Source organism: Protomyctophum parallelum, assembly GCF_964188405.1.
Source record: "Protomyctophum parallelum genome assembly, chromosome: 5".
In the NCBI taxonomy this organism is placed as follows: Eukaryota; Metazoa; Chordata; class Actinopteri; order Myctophiformes; family Myctophidae; genus Protomyctophum; species Protomyctophum parallelum.
The window spans coordinates 40,395,599-40,412,548 of record NC_139702.1 but is presented as its reverse complement, the minus strand read 5'-3'; the positions used below and the strand labels follow the sequence as shown (position 1 = coordinate 40,412,548).

General features: G+C 44.1%; 2 protein-coding genes across 3 annotated transcripts; both read right to left on the bottom strand.

Annotated features, from left to right (window-relative positions):
- Positions 1-1,346: 1,346 nt before the first annotated feature.
- LOC310858507 (protein CutA homolog) lies at positions 1,347-16,078 on the bottom strand. Of its 2 annotated transcripts, XM_083764641.1 has the most exons (7): positions 16,005-16,058; positions 15,122-15,183; positions 6,873-7,022; positions 5,177-5,236; positions 2,994-3,039; positions 2,602-2,651; positions 1,347-1,594 (listed from the first exon to the last, which is right to left on the bottom strand). In XM_083764641.1, the coding sequence occupies exons 2-7, from the start codon at positions 15,178-15,180 to the stop codon at positions 1,495-1,497; spliced, it is 465 nt and encodes a 154-aa protein (XP_083620767.1). In that variant the 5' UTR covers positions 15,181-15,183; positions 16,005-16,058; the 3' UTR covers positions 1,347-1,494. The 2 variants fall into 2 exon arrangements, with proteins under 2 accessions (XP_083620767.1, XP_083620768.1); XM_083764642.1 differs by lacking the exon at positions 15,122-15,183 and having other exon boundaries at positions 6,873-7,021; positions 16,005-16,078.
- On the bottom strand, positions 8,867-13,203 carry LOC310859160 (bifunctional glutamate/proline--tRNA ligase-like). The gene has a single exon (XM_083765559.1). The coding sequence runs from the start codon at positions 13,119-13,121 to the stop codon at positions 8,874-8,876; it is 4,248 nt and encodes a 1,415-aa protein (XP_083621685.1). The 5' UTR covers positions 13,122-13,203; the 3' UTR covers positions 8,867-8,873.
- Positions 16,079-16,950: the final 872 nt, after the last annotated feature.

The window sequence follows — 16,950 nt, the reverse complement described above, 5'->3', positions numbered from 1 at the left end:
GTTTCAATACTCCGTGGCTGAAGCACAGACCTGCTTGAAATGTATGGATTGTAAAATGTAATGTCTTAAAATACAATATTGTAGGTCACACATGATGTGCTTGTGATGCTTCAGTGAATTTCCATGGAATTGTGAGAGATTCTGCAGCTAATAAATGTTTTGCACATTTTGGAAATGCTTTGTGAGATTTGACTATAAACAAATGCAAATGTTTTCTAGATCTGTTTCTGAGTGCAGAGATTCTTGAAGAATACAGGCAGGGTTTATCAGAGACCTCCAGAGTTTGACCTGACGTCTGAAGTTACTCTAGAAACGGACAATAACAATAGTCTGGTTGCCCTGTGGCCAGTGTTGGTTTTGGTAGGACATTTTGATTTTAGTTTGTCCTATAGTTTTAGTGTTAAGTCTAGTTTCAGTCTACTAAATCTACAGTTGATTTAGTAGACTAAAATGCATTTTGGCAGGCCTTGATGTCATCATAATGACTGTTTTTACACTTGCTGAAAATATCAGATCTACAAGCTCACAAAACGTCACAGCGTGGCGTGTTGTGAGCTTGTAGATCTGATATTTTCAGCATGCAACCAAGTGTAAAATGACTTACTGGATCTCTTGTCCACTAGTCCCTTCCTACCATTTTATTCTTCATATTATATCTGTTGATGAATTTGTTAATAATATATTTAGTCTTTCATTTAGTTTTCAGTGAAACAAGTTAGTCGACGAGCATTTTCCGTCTTAGTTTTAGTCGACAAACACTGAAACGTACAATAAAACTGGCCGACCAACCACACTAATACGCTGTATCTGTGGCATTACTGTAGAAATACATGCATGTTCCTCAGAAATGGAGCACCATCTAAAAGGGAAATAAACAGGCTTTCCAGCACTAGAAGTTATTGCTGTGAAGCATTGTAATAACAGATAAATAATCTACCAACTAAACTTTGTTTTATGTTTACATCTAGAAACAAAGGATTTTCAGCAATGACAAAGCCATTAGCCTTATTCTCAAAATAGAAATAAAAACTAGTATTTGTGATCCATTACTTTTAAAAACACGGGTAACAATTCAAAGAGTCCCAGGGAATGTTTTAGTCTAGAATCTAGATCTAGAACATTTTCTGTTTTAACCAATGTTGCCACCTAGTGGCCAGGTTGAGCAACTGACATTAAAAGGGTTTTTGTTTTGATTACTTTATTGAAATTACATTCAAAAGGATAGTCACAAGAAAGCCATTAGGCTTGGTCCTCTTGGGGAAAGGGGATGGGAAGAAACAATACAAAACAGACAAAAACTAAATACCTTGTATTTTGCCAGGAAAAATAAAACTAACAAAACCAAATAATAATGAAATCCACAGGGCATCTTTATTGACTTTTACTATTCCACGAGTATACAGTTCATGTTCAGTAACTATGGAATGATGTAAATGCTGCTGAAAGGTAAACGTTTTTGTTGCTTCACAAATGTGCCAGTATGTTTAGTTGTCTTTATTCGGGAACCACGTCTCCAATCCACTTGAGGTAGGGCGGGTTGCCCTGGTCGATTGGCAGGCTAATGACTTCAGCCACTTCATAGGGGTGGTTGGAGCTGGAAAGCACAACGGACCAATGGGAGTTATCCACACACACATGCCAAGGTTAACTTATAATAGTTTAGTTTTAGTTTCAACTTTTTTCAATACATGCAGTTTGTCGAGAAAAACTAAGGGCATTTTATAATTTAGGTGTCATTAGTTTTGTAAAGACAATACAATTTCATTTTTAGTTCAGCTTTAATTATAATGACCTTGACGCACAGGCACAGTCAAGGCTGTGATAGCGTGAACCAACTACTCCACTTTGAATCATCCGAGTATAAAGGGTTTAGAAAATAATATGACATAATGACAGCAATGTTCCCTTTAATTAATTGCACCTGCCACAGTCACAATGACATGCTTTTCTCGTTTTAGTTTTGATGTCAATGTCAAGATGCAACATAATTATCATCTGCTTTGAATTCTATTCATTTGATAACACAATTTGGTTTCTGTAAACAAAGGGCTCACTTATAACCTGCTAAAGCAACTGCAGTCACGACTTAAGATGTGGTTGAACAAGTGGTTCCAAGGACCCCCATAACTCTGAAAGTATACAAATGGAACCAAATGTACACTTACAAATTAACTGAGAGTTCATTTGTAAAATCGTCACAGATAATAAATTCTACCCCTGTTGGTTGGTATTCCCAACCAGCAAATATGACGTGAGAGCAACATGGCCGCTGTGTGAAAGTGAATACGTGTCTATTCTGGACTGAACATTCGACACAAACGGCAGAACTACAAGGTTGTAGATGTGCTACTTTCACCCAAAACATTTAGTGCAGAGGGAAAACCGGGAAGGGGCCTAATATAGGCCCCTGGGGGACTCCAGTCAACCAAGTGGGTTTTATGTGGTTGAACAGGTCATTATTAGGAAGGTGGTCCTAAACTATGAACCCACAATGACGACAGTGATAAACCCTAACAAAAAAAAATAGGATTCTAGTTCACTTGAAGGCTAGCAACCTCTTTCTACCACCTCTGGCCACAGTATACATTGATTATATCTTACCGGACATATTCGGCAAGGGCAGGCACTTTAGTACTTCTGGTCTTGATCATCTAAAAGCACAACAAATTAGTTGAATCATCAGTTAATTAAGCCAACTGCAGTTCAAATAAGGCTTTTCTGTCCTGCCCTCGGTTTCTTTCCTGCAAATACTGTTTTCTGTGATTGTGCTTCTGTGGATGAGCTTTATTAACTTGTTTAACATGGTTTGTCGTTTTTCGGATAAGAAATGTTACCAAATGTCATTTATTATAGGCCTTTTTCGTAAATGAATAACCTACTTGCCTACGTATACTAACATCGTCACACTAAAGTATAAAAAAGTAGCTATACATAAAACTGGGTTTTAAACTGAGTTGTAGATTCTAGCATCATGTTGGGTAACAGACACTTACCAGCAGCACTTCACTGTCCTCCTCAATCTTACCCTGCCATTCATATCTGGGGACAACAAGAATAAAGTATAGTAATCTATCATCTCCTGATCAAAACATGTGCCCAAAGGACTGACTACTGCACTAAATAAAACATTCAGCCATGTTGTACTGTACAACTTTCAAAACCATGCATTTCTACAATGCATTCAAATAATTCAGTTGAGTTTTAAAAAGCCTTTGTCATGGCTTTAACCCATTTTGGCCGGAAACCCCTTTTGGTGTTTAAATCATTGTTATAATTTAGCTATTGAAAAATAGCAGATCTACAAGCTCATAGCACACCACCGAGTGGCGCACTGCAAGCTTGTAGGTCTGCTATTTTTGAAAAATCGTGAAAATATTTATTTCAGAAAACTGGAGGATTTAGAAGATTTATTTATTTATTTTGAGGTCAGGCCTAAATGGGTAGCTAGGCAAAAGACCATGACAATAAAGGCTTTTAAAAACTCAACTGAGCGGAGTGCCGTGGAAGTTCACCTTTTTTTCCCCCACACTCGGATTCAGCCCACTACTCAAGGGAAGGAACTTAATTATGTTTACCTGGACTGAGTTTAGTTAGACTTTCACTTAAACTCTCTTCAGTCTCTAAACTACTTCATGTAAAAAATGCCCCCTCTATTCAGTAAACATATATCCATGTTTTCATTAGTACCCCACATGACAAGCCATGCAGTTGTTGATAAGGTAAGCAGGTATGCATATTGACCATTTCTTCCTATAGTCACACAGGATGTCCAGTGGTTCTGGCCCATCCTAAACATTGTTTGCCTTTTATTTCTCTCTCTATATCTAAAGAGTTACAAGGTAAGGGTATGTGGGTCGGTCTGCCTGTTCTTACATATTGGCAGATTTTAAATTAAACTATTCCAACTGTTGCATAGGCTAATATTCAACAAAGCAAAACAGGAGAAAAATCTACACTTTGTTGTTTTGTTTGAAGAGGTGCGTGGGAGTTACTGCATATGCTGTGTGCTGCAGTGCTGCAGCCTACACAGCAGTTTGGTGCACATTCAGAGTTATGCAACTCAGAACAAATTATGAGAATCAAAAAGAGCAATTACATTCCTCTCTCTCACTGAAAAGACATTTGAATTGCTATTCAATTAAAGTTTAATAACAAAAAACATTGCATGGATGCACCTGGGACGTATCCTCAGTGATGTATCCTGAGGTCAACGGGGTTTCGGGTCTCGCAACATCATACCCCTCACTCAGGCGACCCAGCCGGGAGTGATCAAGTCCCGACTTACGTCCCAGTAGCTACCCTCAATCAGTCCCATTAGGGAAAAACCAGGGGCACACAATCCGTTGGAACTACTCCAGAACTACTCTGCCAGGGCTTGGAGGTACACTTCTGGCACATGGAGGGACTAGGCTCTGTGGGTTGTCTCCTGTCCGGGCCCCTCCTACGTCTCACCAGGTCCACTCCTGCTCTCACCAGAGCGTGGACCTGTGCGTTTATAATTACATAATTCTTTCCCCACATTTTCTTTCTCCCACGATTTTGTAACTAACTCATTTTTCACCCGGTGCCAATTGCCTAAGCTTTAATCCTGGACGATACACTCCCTCCCGCCTACCTGGGAAGTGAGGAGAGCCCCGAACTGAGCTAATGCTTCCTGCAATGCATCAAGGACTGTCTAAAGAGGACGAGACGCGAAGACTGTACGGGCGACGCCATGTTGCTCCATGGTGCTCCATGGAAGGAAAGAAACATGCGCAATGGGCTATATGCAGCCAACACTTCCGCGTTCAGCTTCCTTGGTCTCAACTGCACATGTTTCTTTCCTTCCATGGAGCAACATGGCGTCGCCCGTACGGTCTTCGCGTATCGTCCTCTTTAGACAGTCCTTGCAATGCATGAGGAGTGAGCAGGTCGCTTCTTATCACCTGACAGAGGGGAGTTTCCCCGGTAGGACGTAGGAAGGAACACATTATTCCAACCAGTTCCTTTCCCCTCCATCAGGTGCGCTCGCTGACCGGATCCAGGCAGTATAGAGACCGGGAATAATTACTGCATGTTTTTTTAGGGTACCTACCCTATAACAAATTATTAGGCACGTGTACGCACACACACACACACACACACACACACACACACACACACACACACACACACACACACACTCTCACAAACTTACACAGATTTGATGGCAGGGATGATGTTGACACAAGCAGCCAGCTTCTTCTCCACAATACCTCTGTGAGAAACAAATGGATCAATTAACCACAATCAAATCTACAAGTGGAGCCAAGTGCTGTGAGGGGCTAAATAAATATGTAGCGTGAATAATACTGAGATCCAGAAAGTGACACTGAACTAGTGCCTCTTGGACATCTTTCTCTGTCTGTCTGTCTATCTGTCTGTCTAATCTAATAGCATTATACTGTATCTCGGAGAGGTTATGAGCTTTTTGATCAAAACTTAGTTGAAATACTACTAAAACCATTAGCAGTTTTCTGTCTTTCCTATATAGGGCATAGTAGTGGAGCAGTAGAGGTTTACAAAAATATATCAATTATTTTTATTTGATTCTAGGCTTATTTATATACTGTATAAGCCCATTTAGACCCGAGGACGATTCTACAAATGCCTTCTAAATCCTGTAAGTTTTCTGAAAAACCTATATGTTTCTATGTCAGTGGTTCTCAAGGTTTTTCATGTCAAGCACCCCAAAAGTTATATGAATTTGGCCGCCGACACCCATCTGAAAATATTCGTGCCACATGTTCACGATTTTTCAAAAATAGCAGATCTACAAGCTCGTAGGGTGGCTGGCACTTGGTGCCGCGCTATGAGCTTGTAGATCTGCTATTTTTCAATAGCTAAAGTAGAACATAATCCTTAAAACACCAAAAGGGGTTACCGTCCAGAATGGGTTAATTATATTATATAACTAACTACACTTTGTAGTATATAATACGCCGGTGCCGGAAAATGCACTCGCTCCCTCTCGTACCCAAAGTACTCTCAGCCTCTACAGCAAGTGGCAAGTGCTGCACACACCCCGTCTGTAGAAGCCGGTTCACAAACTTGGGAATCTCAGTGCTGATGGGATATTTTGTTAGTGCCTGCATGGAATACAGAGAAGGTTATCGGCCTTTTCTTTTTTTTCTCCTTTTCATTCTATCAAAGGTTTTATGTTCATGATCAACCAGGATCCTGGATGGCTTGATTCAAGGCTTAAAATAATTGATATAAAAAAAACATGTTTGTAAATCTCTATGGGGAAAATGAATGGCAGATTTTTCAGTGCTGCCAGAAAACCTATGCCCTATTCTCATGGAAACTACTAATTATAGCGTGCACGGCACACCCAAAAACATATTTCAGCCACTTCTTTACACATGTTAATGTGATGTGAAGATGAAACTGGCTGTAGAAAAGTCTGTAGATATTTATTTTGACTTCTAACCAAACTATGAACTGAATATGAAGGACCTCAATGGAAACAACAAGCCATAGGTTTTCTTTGGTTTAAAATCCTCTTAGCAGACTTTGTATTTAACTCTACTTTGCTGTGCTTTTTGCACTAATGCTAATAAAGCAATCAATCAATCAATATGCTATCATCCTAATTCTTACAATGAGAAAGAAGGCACACCGTGTATCTGATTTTATTAAACGAAGACCCGGAAGGGGCGAAAAATCATTTATTTAATAAAAGTTTCCTGGGAGCAGATATATTAGGTGTGCGGACAACCCTTCTTTCTCATTGTACAGAGTTTTCTGAGATCTGTGTGCTTCCTTTTGGATCATATCTATAATCCTAATTCTTAACATAATAGCATGAGAAAATATGGATACAGCCATTATGGATAGAGACAGACTGTCACCTGGCCAGGTCTCTTGCCACTGTGTCGTTGGGACAGGTGACAAAGGCTGTAGAATGCGTGCCAGATGTGTACGTCTCGGATGCCATGGAAAACGCTCTCAGTCCGACAGTCCTCAGCAGCTGGAACATCAACCCGCTCACCAGGACGGTCTATGATGATGATGACGACGTCGGCATGGAAACAGAGGCAAGATGACATGTCAACATGTGTGAACACCAGAGGGAGCAAGGCAAACAGAACTGGACATGCACAACAATGTAGGGTATAGCCCTAGAATGCCTGTGATCTTACATACATTTAATTTATTCCCAAAATACCCAGTCATAGATCGGCCCCATCCGCACACGGTTAGCAGACTCCGGCTGCTACGCGGCCGCTAGAGGCGGGATCTTAAATTATAATGTCCAGGCCACCAGAAAAAAGGAAACCCAAAGGAATTATCTTAATAGTTAGTTAGTAAGAATATAGGGCTGCCAGTTTGAGACCATAAGAACCATTTTAGAAAACCCAGAGTTGGAACCAAAGCTGTCGCTTTAAGACACAATGAAATAGAACCTTGAGAGAGAACTTTGAATGTACCCAAATGAAGCAAAATGAATACATATATTTTACCTTTAAAATGATTGAAATATACCCTTTAAATCCTTAAGTTACCAAGGCAGCAAACTTTTAGAACACCTTTTGAAACCAAAAATAGAAAGACCAGTCTAAGTCATTTTAGAAAGACGCAAGGACCGAGACCACATGTACAATTGAAGCATTGTTTTCTTTTTTGTGGGGGGGGGGATTTCTGAACGCTTTATTATTGCATTGTAGTTACTAGGAGAAAACAAGATAAATAATACGTGCCAGACAGTATTCCACCATTAATGCCGGGTTGGTCCTGGGGAATTTTGTTGAGAAAATAGCTGATCTACAAGCTCTCAACGTGTCGCAGCGCCAGCGTGACGTGTTGAGAGCTTGTAGATCTGCTATTTTTTTGGTCCAAAAGTGCCCTCTTATGGGATTTCAGCCCCTGCCTCTCTAACACTCTCTCCCCGTCCCTGATGACATGCCTGAGTCTAGCCTGCAGAGGTCCTGAGATAGTCCGAGTACAGTAACCAAGGGAACACGAGGAGGAAATGGACAGAAAGACAAAGAAATAATGGACACAGTGCTGCTGTTCTCCAGCAATAACTACAGTACATCAGTAACATTCTGAGTGTAAAGTGGAAAATGAACCAAAAGTGTAACAATTAACACCATTTTATTTTACCGAGCACCCACGTTTTCATATTTTCCAAACCAAGTACTACACTTGGAGTTTGGACAGCTGGACTCTTGGGCGTTCCAAGATATCAGATGAAAAACAACATTAGGAGGATAGTCCCTGGAACAACATATTTTGAGATGGGGGTCGGTGGCCAAATACATATCATTTTTGGGGTCCTTGACATGAAAAATGTTTGAGAACCACTGACATAGAAACATTTTTTTATTAATTTCTTTATCCCACGATTTTGCAACCCATTATTTTCACCCAGTGTCAATTATCTAATGTAATCCTAGAGGGCTACACTTCCTCTGCCAACCTAGGGGGGCAGCGGGCTGACCTCATGCACCCTTCTATGCATGAGGAGTCCAAGCTGCTTCTTTTCACCTGACAGGGGAGAGTTTCCCCGGCCGGACGTAGCGCGTGGAAGGAACATGTTATTCCGAACAGTTCCTTTCCCCTCCATCAGGCGCCCCGGCTGCCGAGGGGGAGGTAGTTTATAGAGACCAGGATTACTGCATGTTTTTTGTGAGTACCTACCATAGGGGACATGGGGAGAACATGCAAAACCCACAGAGAAAGCCTTTTTTTATTAATTTTTTTATCAAGGCTTCTTTATACATTTTTCAAGTCACATATGAGTGAATACAAAAATACAAAAATTGTTGAGATTTTTTAAAACCTTTTTTTTTAAATGGGCCTCAGGTCTAAATGGGTTAAACCACACTGTCCACCATCGTCATATTTGTTTAGTAGCTGCGTCCAAACAGGGTGTAGAACTGAGCAGCTTCCTTGCCGCTCACACACATCTGTCCAGGCTGCGGTTTCCTCAGGGGATCGAAGGGGATACACAGACTCTTGGCTCCCATCGACGGGGCCCCGGGCTCCAGGTCCTGGTCCCTGGCTGTGGTTTTCTTAATCCAGTCCTCGCAGTCGATGCCTCCGCAGAACGGAATCTGGACAATCTTGCCCTGGTCCAGTTCTTTCTGAAACTCCTCCATTGAGTCTGCAGCCACCATGTGTTGTTTCAGGTCATCACAAGCCTTCTTATACAGGTTGGTCTGGATCTCCTCCAGTACATGTGGGAGTCTGTTCTCCACTTCAGTCTCTGCCACAGTGAGGCGCTCTTTCGTGTCTCTCCTCACAGCAACACACTGATTCTGCTTGATGTCTTTAGGACCGACCTCCAGCCGGATTGGCACTCCCTTTTGTTCCCAGTGGGCGAACTTCCATCCAGGCTTGTAGTTGTCTCGGAGGTCAGCCTTCACCCTGACGTCAGCTTTCCGCAGCCTGCTGAGGTACTGGGAACACTTGGCCATGATGGCGTCTTTCTCTGCCTGTGGCAGGTCAGCTGTGATACCACAGGGGATGATGATCACCTGTAGGCAGGCGACACGGGGCGGCAGCACCAGGCCCATGTTGTCTCCGTGGACCATGGTCAGAACGCCGATGGTCCTGGTGGTGAGGCCCCACGAGTTCTGGTACACAAACTGCTTCTGCTTCTTAGGGTCCTCGAACACAATCCCAAACATCTTGGCAAAGTTCTGACCCAGATGGTGAGATGTGGCTCCCTGGATGGCTCTGCCACTAGCAGAGATGAAGGCCTCTACTGTGGTGGTGTAATCCCCTCCGGCAAACTTCTCCTTTTCCGTCTTCCTGCCTTTTACCACAGGGATGGCCATCAGCTCCTCATAAACTCTGGCATACAAGTCCAGGATCTGCAACACCTCCTCCACTGCTTCTTCCTTGGTGGCGAAGGCCGTGTGTCCCTCTTGCCACAAGAACTCTCTGGTCCTCAGGAACGGCTGGGGATGATTAAACTCCCAGCGCACAACATTACACCACTGGTTCAGTTTGATGGGCAGGTCTCTGTGGGACTGAACCCATTTGGCGTAGGCTGGGTACATCACCGTCTCACTGGTGGGTCTGACAGCAATGGGTTCTGCCAGCTCCGTCTTCCCCGAGCGAGTCACCCATGCCACCTCTGGGGCAAAGTCTGCGATGTGGGTCGCTTCCTTCTCCAGGGCAGCCTGGGACACAAACATGGGGAAGTAGCAGTTCTCCACTCCCATCTTCTTAATCTCCTTGTCGAAGAAGTCTTTGATGGTCTCCCAGATGGCAAAGGACCATGGACGGAGGACATAACAGCCACTGACGTCATAATACTCGATCATCTCTGCCTTGGTTATCACCTCGGAATACCAGCCTGCCAGGTTCTCCTCTTTCTTGGCTTCTATTCCCAACCGTGTCTGCTTCTTTGGCGCCTGGCCTTCTCCTCCGGCTCCTCCTCCAGCACCTCCTGAAGAGTCCTTGCCTTGGCCACCCTTCTCTCCCTTGGCCTTCTTCCATACTCCTCGTCCTCCCTGCTTCTCAGACTTGTTCTCCCTCTCCTTGCGGTTCTTGTCCTCTCCACCGGTGGCCCCTGCAGCAACCACAGGCTTGTAGTCCTCTCGGCTCAAGCTGTTGTACTGGTTCTTCAGGGCCAGCAGGGACACTGCCTCATCCACCTGATCCTTGGGGGCTTTGTCAGGCCTATATTCCTGGCCTGTGGCCTGCTTGTACCGTGCTTTCAGAGCTAGCAGCTGTTTCACGGCTGCATCAACCTGCTCCTTCAGAGCTTTCTCCGACTTCAGCTTCCGCACAACGTCTCCCTGTTCAGCTACCTGCTCATGCAGGCCTGCTGAGGAGGGGGTGGTGGAGGAGGTGGGAGGAGGAGGGCTAGAGGCAGGTGTGGTGATCCCAGGTTTATACTCTTTCCCCGTCAACTGTTTGAACTCTGATTTAGCTGCTGGAGACTTGGCAGGGACAGCAGGAGTGTTTTTGGCTGCCTGGGCCTTGCTCCTGTCCTTGGAGCCGGCCGTGGGCATATCTTTATCTTTGTGTCCGTCTGGGATGAAAATCAGCACACATGGGCTCTCCTTGCAGCTGTTAGGGCTGATTGGCTCGTAAGGCTGGTCACATATGTAAAAGCCACGCCTCTGCAGCTGGATAATGTCACCTTTCTTCAGGTTCTTCAGACAGGGATCTCCCAGCATCCTCTCCTCCTTCTTGCTTTCTTTGTTGATGTACTCTTTGAAGTCTTCCTCTTTCCCCAGGACAGGCTTGGAGATGAGGTGTTGGTAGTTGACACAGATTGTAGGGAGCAGTGGGGCTCTGTTTGTGACAGCCAGCCAGGTTATCTTGGTGGTCTTCTTGAAGTCCTTGTTGTCCAGGTTCAAACGAGCCTCCATGGACAGCACCTTACCACTGGAATCCTTATTGATTTTGGTGATGACGAGGTTCCCCAAGTTGATGAAGGTTACCATCTCGCCCTCCTTGAAGGTCTCTGCGTCTCCCGCCTCCACCAGCACCCGGGGTCCATACCACACCTCCTTCTTCCCCACCTCCTCATTCTTGGGGTGTTTGGCAGCCTCCTTCATCTCCTCAGCGGCTTCAGGGATGTCAACAGAGACCACATATGAGCTGGACAATGCGGTGTATCTGGGAGCCACAGGGTCTATCACCTTCTTGTTAAAGGCCCAGATCTTGTCCCACTCCATGTTCACCACCGACCTGGATCCTCCCTGAGCAGCGATAAACTGTTTGAGGCCCTCGACAGTCATTCCTCTTCTCAGCACTCCTCGGACGGTGGGGAAACGGGGGTCGTCCCAGCCATCGACGTAGCCCTGGTCCACAAACCAGGTGAGCTTCCTCTTGGACAGTACAGTGTTGTTGAGGTTGAGCCTGGCATACTCCCAAATGTAGGGCTTCCTGAGTCGCAGTGCATCGATCACCCAGTAGAACTGGTCATCGCGGTCATGGTACTCGGTGGTCCTCAGGGCGTGGGTCACCCCCTCTACGCTGTCCACAATGGGACAGGCAAAGTCGTACGTTGGGTACACCTTGTAAGTGCTGCCTGTGCGGGGATGGGGAGCGTTCTTGCAGCGGTAGAGGGTGGGGTCTCTCATGCAGCCGTTGTTGGACGCCATGTCGATCTTGGCTCTCATACAGCAAGTCTGACCACGCTCTGTACCAGCCTTCATCTCCTCCCACATCTTAAAGTTCTGCTCCACCGAGTTGCTGCGGTTCTTGGACTCAATGCGCTGCTCTCTCTCCTGCTTCATCTGCTCTGGTGGCGTGTCGTCGATGTAAGCTTTGCCCTCAGTCAGCAGCTGCTCTGCCAGACGCTGGATGGTGGGGAAGTGGTTGCTGGTGTACGTGAACTGGTCCGGATATATCTGTAGCATGGAAACATCTTCCAGGATCACCTTCTCAAAGTCCTCCTTCTCCTTCTCAGGGTTGGTGTCATCGAAGCGCATGATGAACTTGCCTTGAAATGTCACCTGGTAGTGCTGGTTCAGCAGAGCAGCTTTGGCATGGCCAATGTGCAGGTACCCGCTAGCCTCTGGGGGAAAGCGGACCACGACTTTTCGCATCTCAGCTCCTGGCAGCTCAACAAATTTCCCCACATCCTGTTTTTTCTCCCTCTCCTCCGAGTTGGACTTGTGTGGGGGAGCTTTGCCCTTGGTCCACTTGCTGCCCACAGCAGTGAATGGCATCTGAGAAGCCAGGAGGTTAAACCATCGATGGACATGGAGGAAGGATCCATCCTGACCGGACCACTCCACATGGCCATTGAGTGCAGCCCAGACACAGAGGTCAGCCAGGGTGACAATATTTCCCACCAGGAAGGTTCTGATGGACAGGGTCTTGTCCAGGTCCTCCAGGGCTTCTGTGAGCCCGGTCTGACCACAGAGACGCCGGGCGCTGAACTCCAGCCAGTGGTCCACCTCTGTCTGTTCCATCATGTTGGATCCGTAAAGGCCCAGGGCGGGGGCCATGCAAGCCAGGTAGCGTGCAATGGAGTTAACATCCGTGAAATGCAGAGCATCCGAGATGCGGAGCCTGGTGTCTTTGCCCTCCTCCACAGAGAGCTTCACGCTCCCCTTCACATGCTCTGCAGCCAACAGCGCCACCAGGGGCGGGTTGTTGGAGTTAATGGTGAGGCGTAAGGCCATGATCCACGTCCCCAAATACCTTTATGACGGTTTTGTTGTTTTTCACTCGTTTAGAATAACCTCAACAAAGTGTGGCATTTTGTACACTTCAATCTGGAGACGACAGCATGCATCTCTTCTGAAGCATTAACGGTCCATGTTTTTTAAGATGGGAATTGACGTCACATTGTGTCACAGATGTCGCAATCACAAGACAATGACTCTCATGAATGCGTTGCCATGACAACCTGTAGATAAAGCCCTGACTTCTTACTTCTGTGAACTCTCTAACAGGCAGATCTGCAAGCTCTCAACACGTTGCATCGTTACTCTTTGTGAAGTTGCAGATGCACTTTCTTGATATTTTTTGGAAACGATTGTATATATATATTATTATTATTAATGTAGCGTTTACATTTTTGTTACGAAGACTCTCCACATAGGGACCAACCCGAGACTACATTACCTGAATACCCATATATGGGCATACCAACACTGACATCATCACTTGGATCTTCAGATGGGAATGATAACACATCACTCTGACAGCGGAATAATGACATAATTTTGACATCACTCTGACAACACAGTATTAAAGGACAGCTCTCAGATTCAAACCCTCAGATGCCAACCCACGCACATGGTATCTCCAACAATCCCAAATCCAGTCTACTGGACCCAAGCAAGACACAGGATACAGAACATAGGACACAAGACTCCAGACACAAATACGAACCACGGTGTTAATCCAGACCCCTTCGTAGTTCGTACCATATACGACTCCTACGCTCCGAGGTATCTGGCCCGGTTTAAGTTCAAATCGGACACCACTGAGGCGATCCCTAAATCTAACCTTTGAATAACAGTCCTTATCAATCCTATTTAACATATTTGTTCGATTAACTATTATTGCACTCCCAGAACAATGCATTCCCAGTGTAATCATGTAAGTCAGTGGTTGTCAACCGTTTTCATATCAAGGCCCGTTATTTATTCTGCATTTGAGCCACAGACCTTTGATGACATTTAGCGAAGCCTCAATATTTTGTTATCGTTGGATGACATTTTGTCCACAATTCCATGTTGTATTGATAAATGTGGTGCCATAGGAGAGAACAGGCAAACATTGGTCAAAATAACAATTGTTCTCTACTGTTCCTGTTCTAATGTGTGGACTTCTTGTAAATTAAGTAATGCGGATGTTTAAAGGACAACTTTAGTTTTTTTCAACCAAGGTTCATGTTTTAGGTTGTTATTAGAGAAAGTAAAAGATTACATTTTCGTTTGCTGCTTTCTTTAGTTTTAGGGATTTTTGCCGTTTTTGACAGGGGGGCGGGGGCATTCGAGCATGGGGCTAAATATGTATTATTTTACAAAACTTTATAGCGATTTCTTTTTTTATTATTTACTATAGTCCTACTAGACCGCAAGAAATTACATCTGGCCACAAAAGATAACAGGATCTACTGAATGTGAAGGTAGCCTACTGGGGGGAAGCCACACTGTGTGTCATAGGCTCAATATGTCAGTTTGACACATTCAGTAGATCCTGTGATCTTTTGTGGCCAGATGTAATTTATTGGCGTCTAGTAGACTATAGTAAATAATAAAAAAAAGAAATCGCTATGACATTTTGTAAAGAAATACATATTTAGCCCCATGCTCGAATGCCCCCGCCCCCCTGTCAAAAACAGCTAAAATCCCTAAAACGAAAGAAAGCAGCAAATGAAAAAAAAGATTACACTCACCTTTTACTTTCTCTAATGACAACCTAAAACATGAATCTTGGTTGAAAAAAACTAAAGTTGTCCTTTAACAATAATTGAACTCTTGAGTTTAAAAATGAAACTCTCAAGAGTTAAAGATCTATAAGGCTCCATTTGGTTGCCAACTTTCCATCATTTAGCTGGGGGGACCACCTGGAACCTCGACAGAGACAACTGGTGGTCCCCGGACCACTGGTTGAAAACCACTGATGCAAGTGTCAATAAATGTGCAGAAAGAATGCATGGAACATGCACAGGACCAGTGATTTCATAGACACGCCTTGTAATGTCTCTGCGGGCAGTCCAATGCGCATTGCCTGGGCAAGGCAAATAACATTATAGCTATAAGCTATAGCTACTGTACAGTAACTTAATAACTCTATAAACAACAACAGTGGTTCCCTAACTTTTTCATGTCAAGGACCCCCAAATTGACACTAATTAGCCCGCAGACCCCATTTGAAAAGATATGCCAGGGACCCCCATAAGAGAAGACTTTTACGGCGCTAGCAGTGATTCTCAACCCGTTTAATTTCAAGATCGCCCAGTTTGACATGCATTCATCTATGGACCCCAATTTAATGGCATGTTTATTTCTAGGACCCCCAATTTATATTGTAAAATCAATGTTAATTTAACTCTGACTGAGCGTACAAATGTCCATTTGGTACCATTTGAGTTACAGACCCATAAGGGTCCATTTGCTTCAAAACTATATCATTTAGCTGGGGACCCCCTGGAACTCCTCGAGTCAAGGACCCCTGGGGGTTCCCGGACCCCACTTTGGGAACCACTGCCCTAAAAGGTAAACACAAACAGCCAGCATTCACAAAATAGCCAGTGCATCAAAAAGCATAGGCTAGAGGACCTTTAAGTTGACAAAAGGCGTTTTGGATTAAGACATTCATAGATGTATTTGATCGAGTCTGACTTTTGCTTTCAATAAAATACATCTATTGATCAAAGGCTGAAAGGGCGTTTAATATAGTTGATATTGTAATCCATGAAACAACTTAACAATCAAGCTTGTCAAACATAACTACAGCCGTGTTCGTAACGGCAAGATGGGCGGAGGACACCGCCAAATGTATCAAAGCTGATCATGCAATAATAAGAACAACAGAACAACTTTCTGTACCTTTTGGCAGCTGTCTGAATTCAAAAATGCCAGCAGCAGCAGCAGCACGTTAAACACGGCTACCGTAAAGTGCAGTAATGGTGTCTGTCAAACTGTCGTAAGCGCGAATCCTGTGTTACGCCCATAGAGTATTAAAAGGGTTACGCCTATCGCGCTTGGGACATGACCGATCTAGAAGCTCACAGGGCGTCGAGTGGGCGACGCGTTGTGGGCTTGTAGATCAGCCATGTCCCGGCCGGTGGTACGAGGAAGCCTAATGATCAGGCATGCGAAGCAGTGTTGCCATGTCCGCGGATTATAAGCGACATTGGATTTGTTATTTCTGTGATTTACATTTTTATTAAAGGGATTGTGACATTAAAAAAAAGGTTTTGGAATTGTTCTTATTTTTTTTAGGTTTTCTAATCTCAATTGCACCCAAAAAACATGAACTTTTAACATTCAGTAGATTTTCTGTGATCTGGGGTTTTCTGAAAACTTCAGACCACAGAAAATCCAGTGAATGTTCAAAGTTCAGGTTTTTTGGGTGTAATTGAGGTCATAAAACCTAAAAGAAAAAAGAAAAATAAATGAAAATGAATGTCATAAAACCTTTAGGTAAAAAAAAAAGCACTAAGACTTGTTTACATAAGGCCAAGGCCAAGGGTGCGATAAGGTGGGTTGTTTCCTAATGTTTTTTAACCAGGGTTTCATTTTCAAGACAAGGACAGCCAAATTCATGAAAACATTTTATGCCAGGAAGGACCCCAGGACCCCTTGACAAGATTTGCTTTGTTAAAATGTTTACAAAATATTCCACCTTTTTCTAATTGTCTAGGATTTTCTGATTATTTACAAAGGAGGGCGAAGGCCAGGCTCGCTTCTTTTTGGGATTGTTTTCACAGACCTCGTTGCTTATTTCTCTCACAAAACCTGGCAACACTGATTCGGAGCTATGGCGGACTGA

Excerpts from the sequence above, each read along its gene's own strand:
- LOC310859160 (XM_083765559.1), bottom strand. The coding sequence starts at position 13,121 with ATGGCCTTACGCCTCACCATTAACTCCAACAACCCGCCCCTGGTGGCG.
- LOC310858507 (XM_083764641.1), bottom strand. The coding sequence starts at position 15,180 with ATGCGCATTGGACTGCCCGCAGAGACATTACAAGGCGTGTCTATGAAA. Across the intron at positions 2,652-2,993 it reads AGGACAGTGAAGTGCTGCTG|ATGATCAAGACCAGAAGTAC; the intron begins GTAAGTGTCTGT and ends TTGTGCTTTTAG. Across the intron at positions 1,595-2,601 it reads GCCCTTGCCGAATATGTCCG|CTCCAACCACCCCTATGAAG; the intron begins GTAAGATATAAT and ends TGTGCTTTCCAG.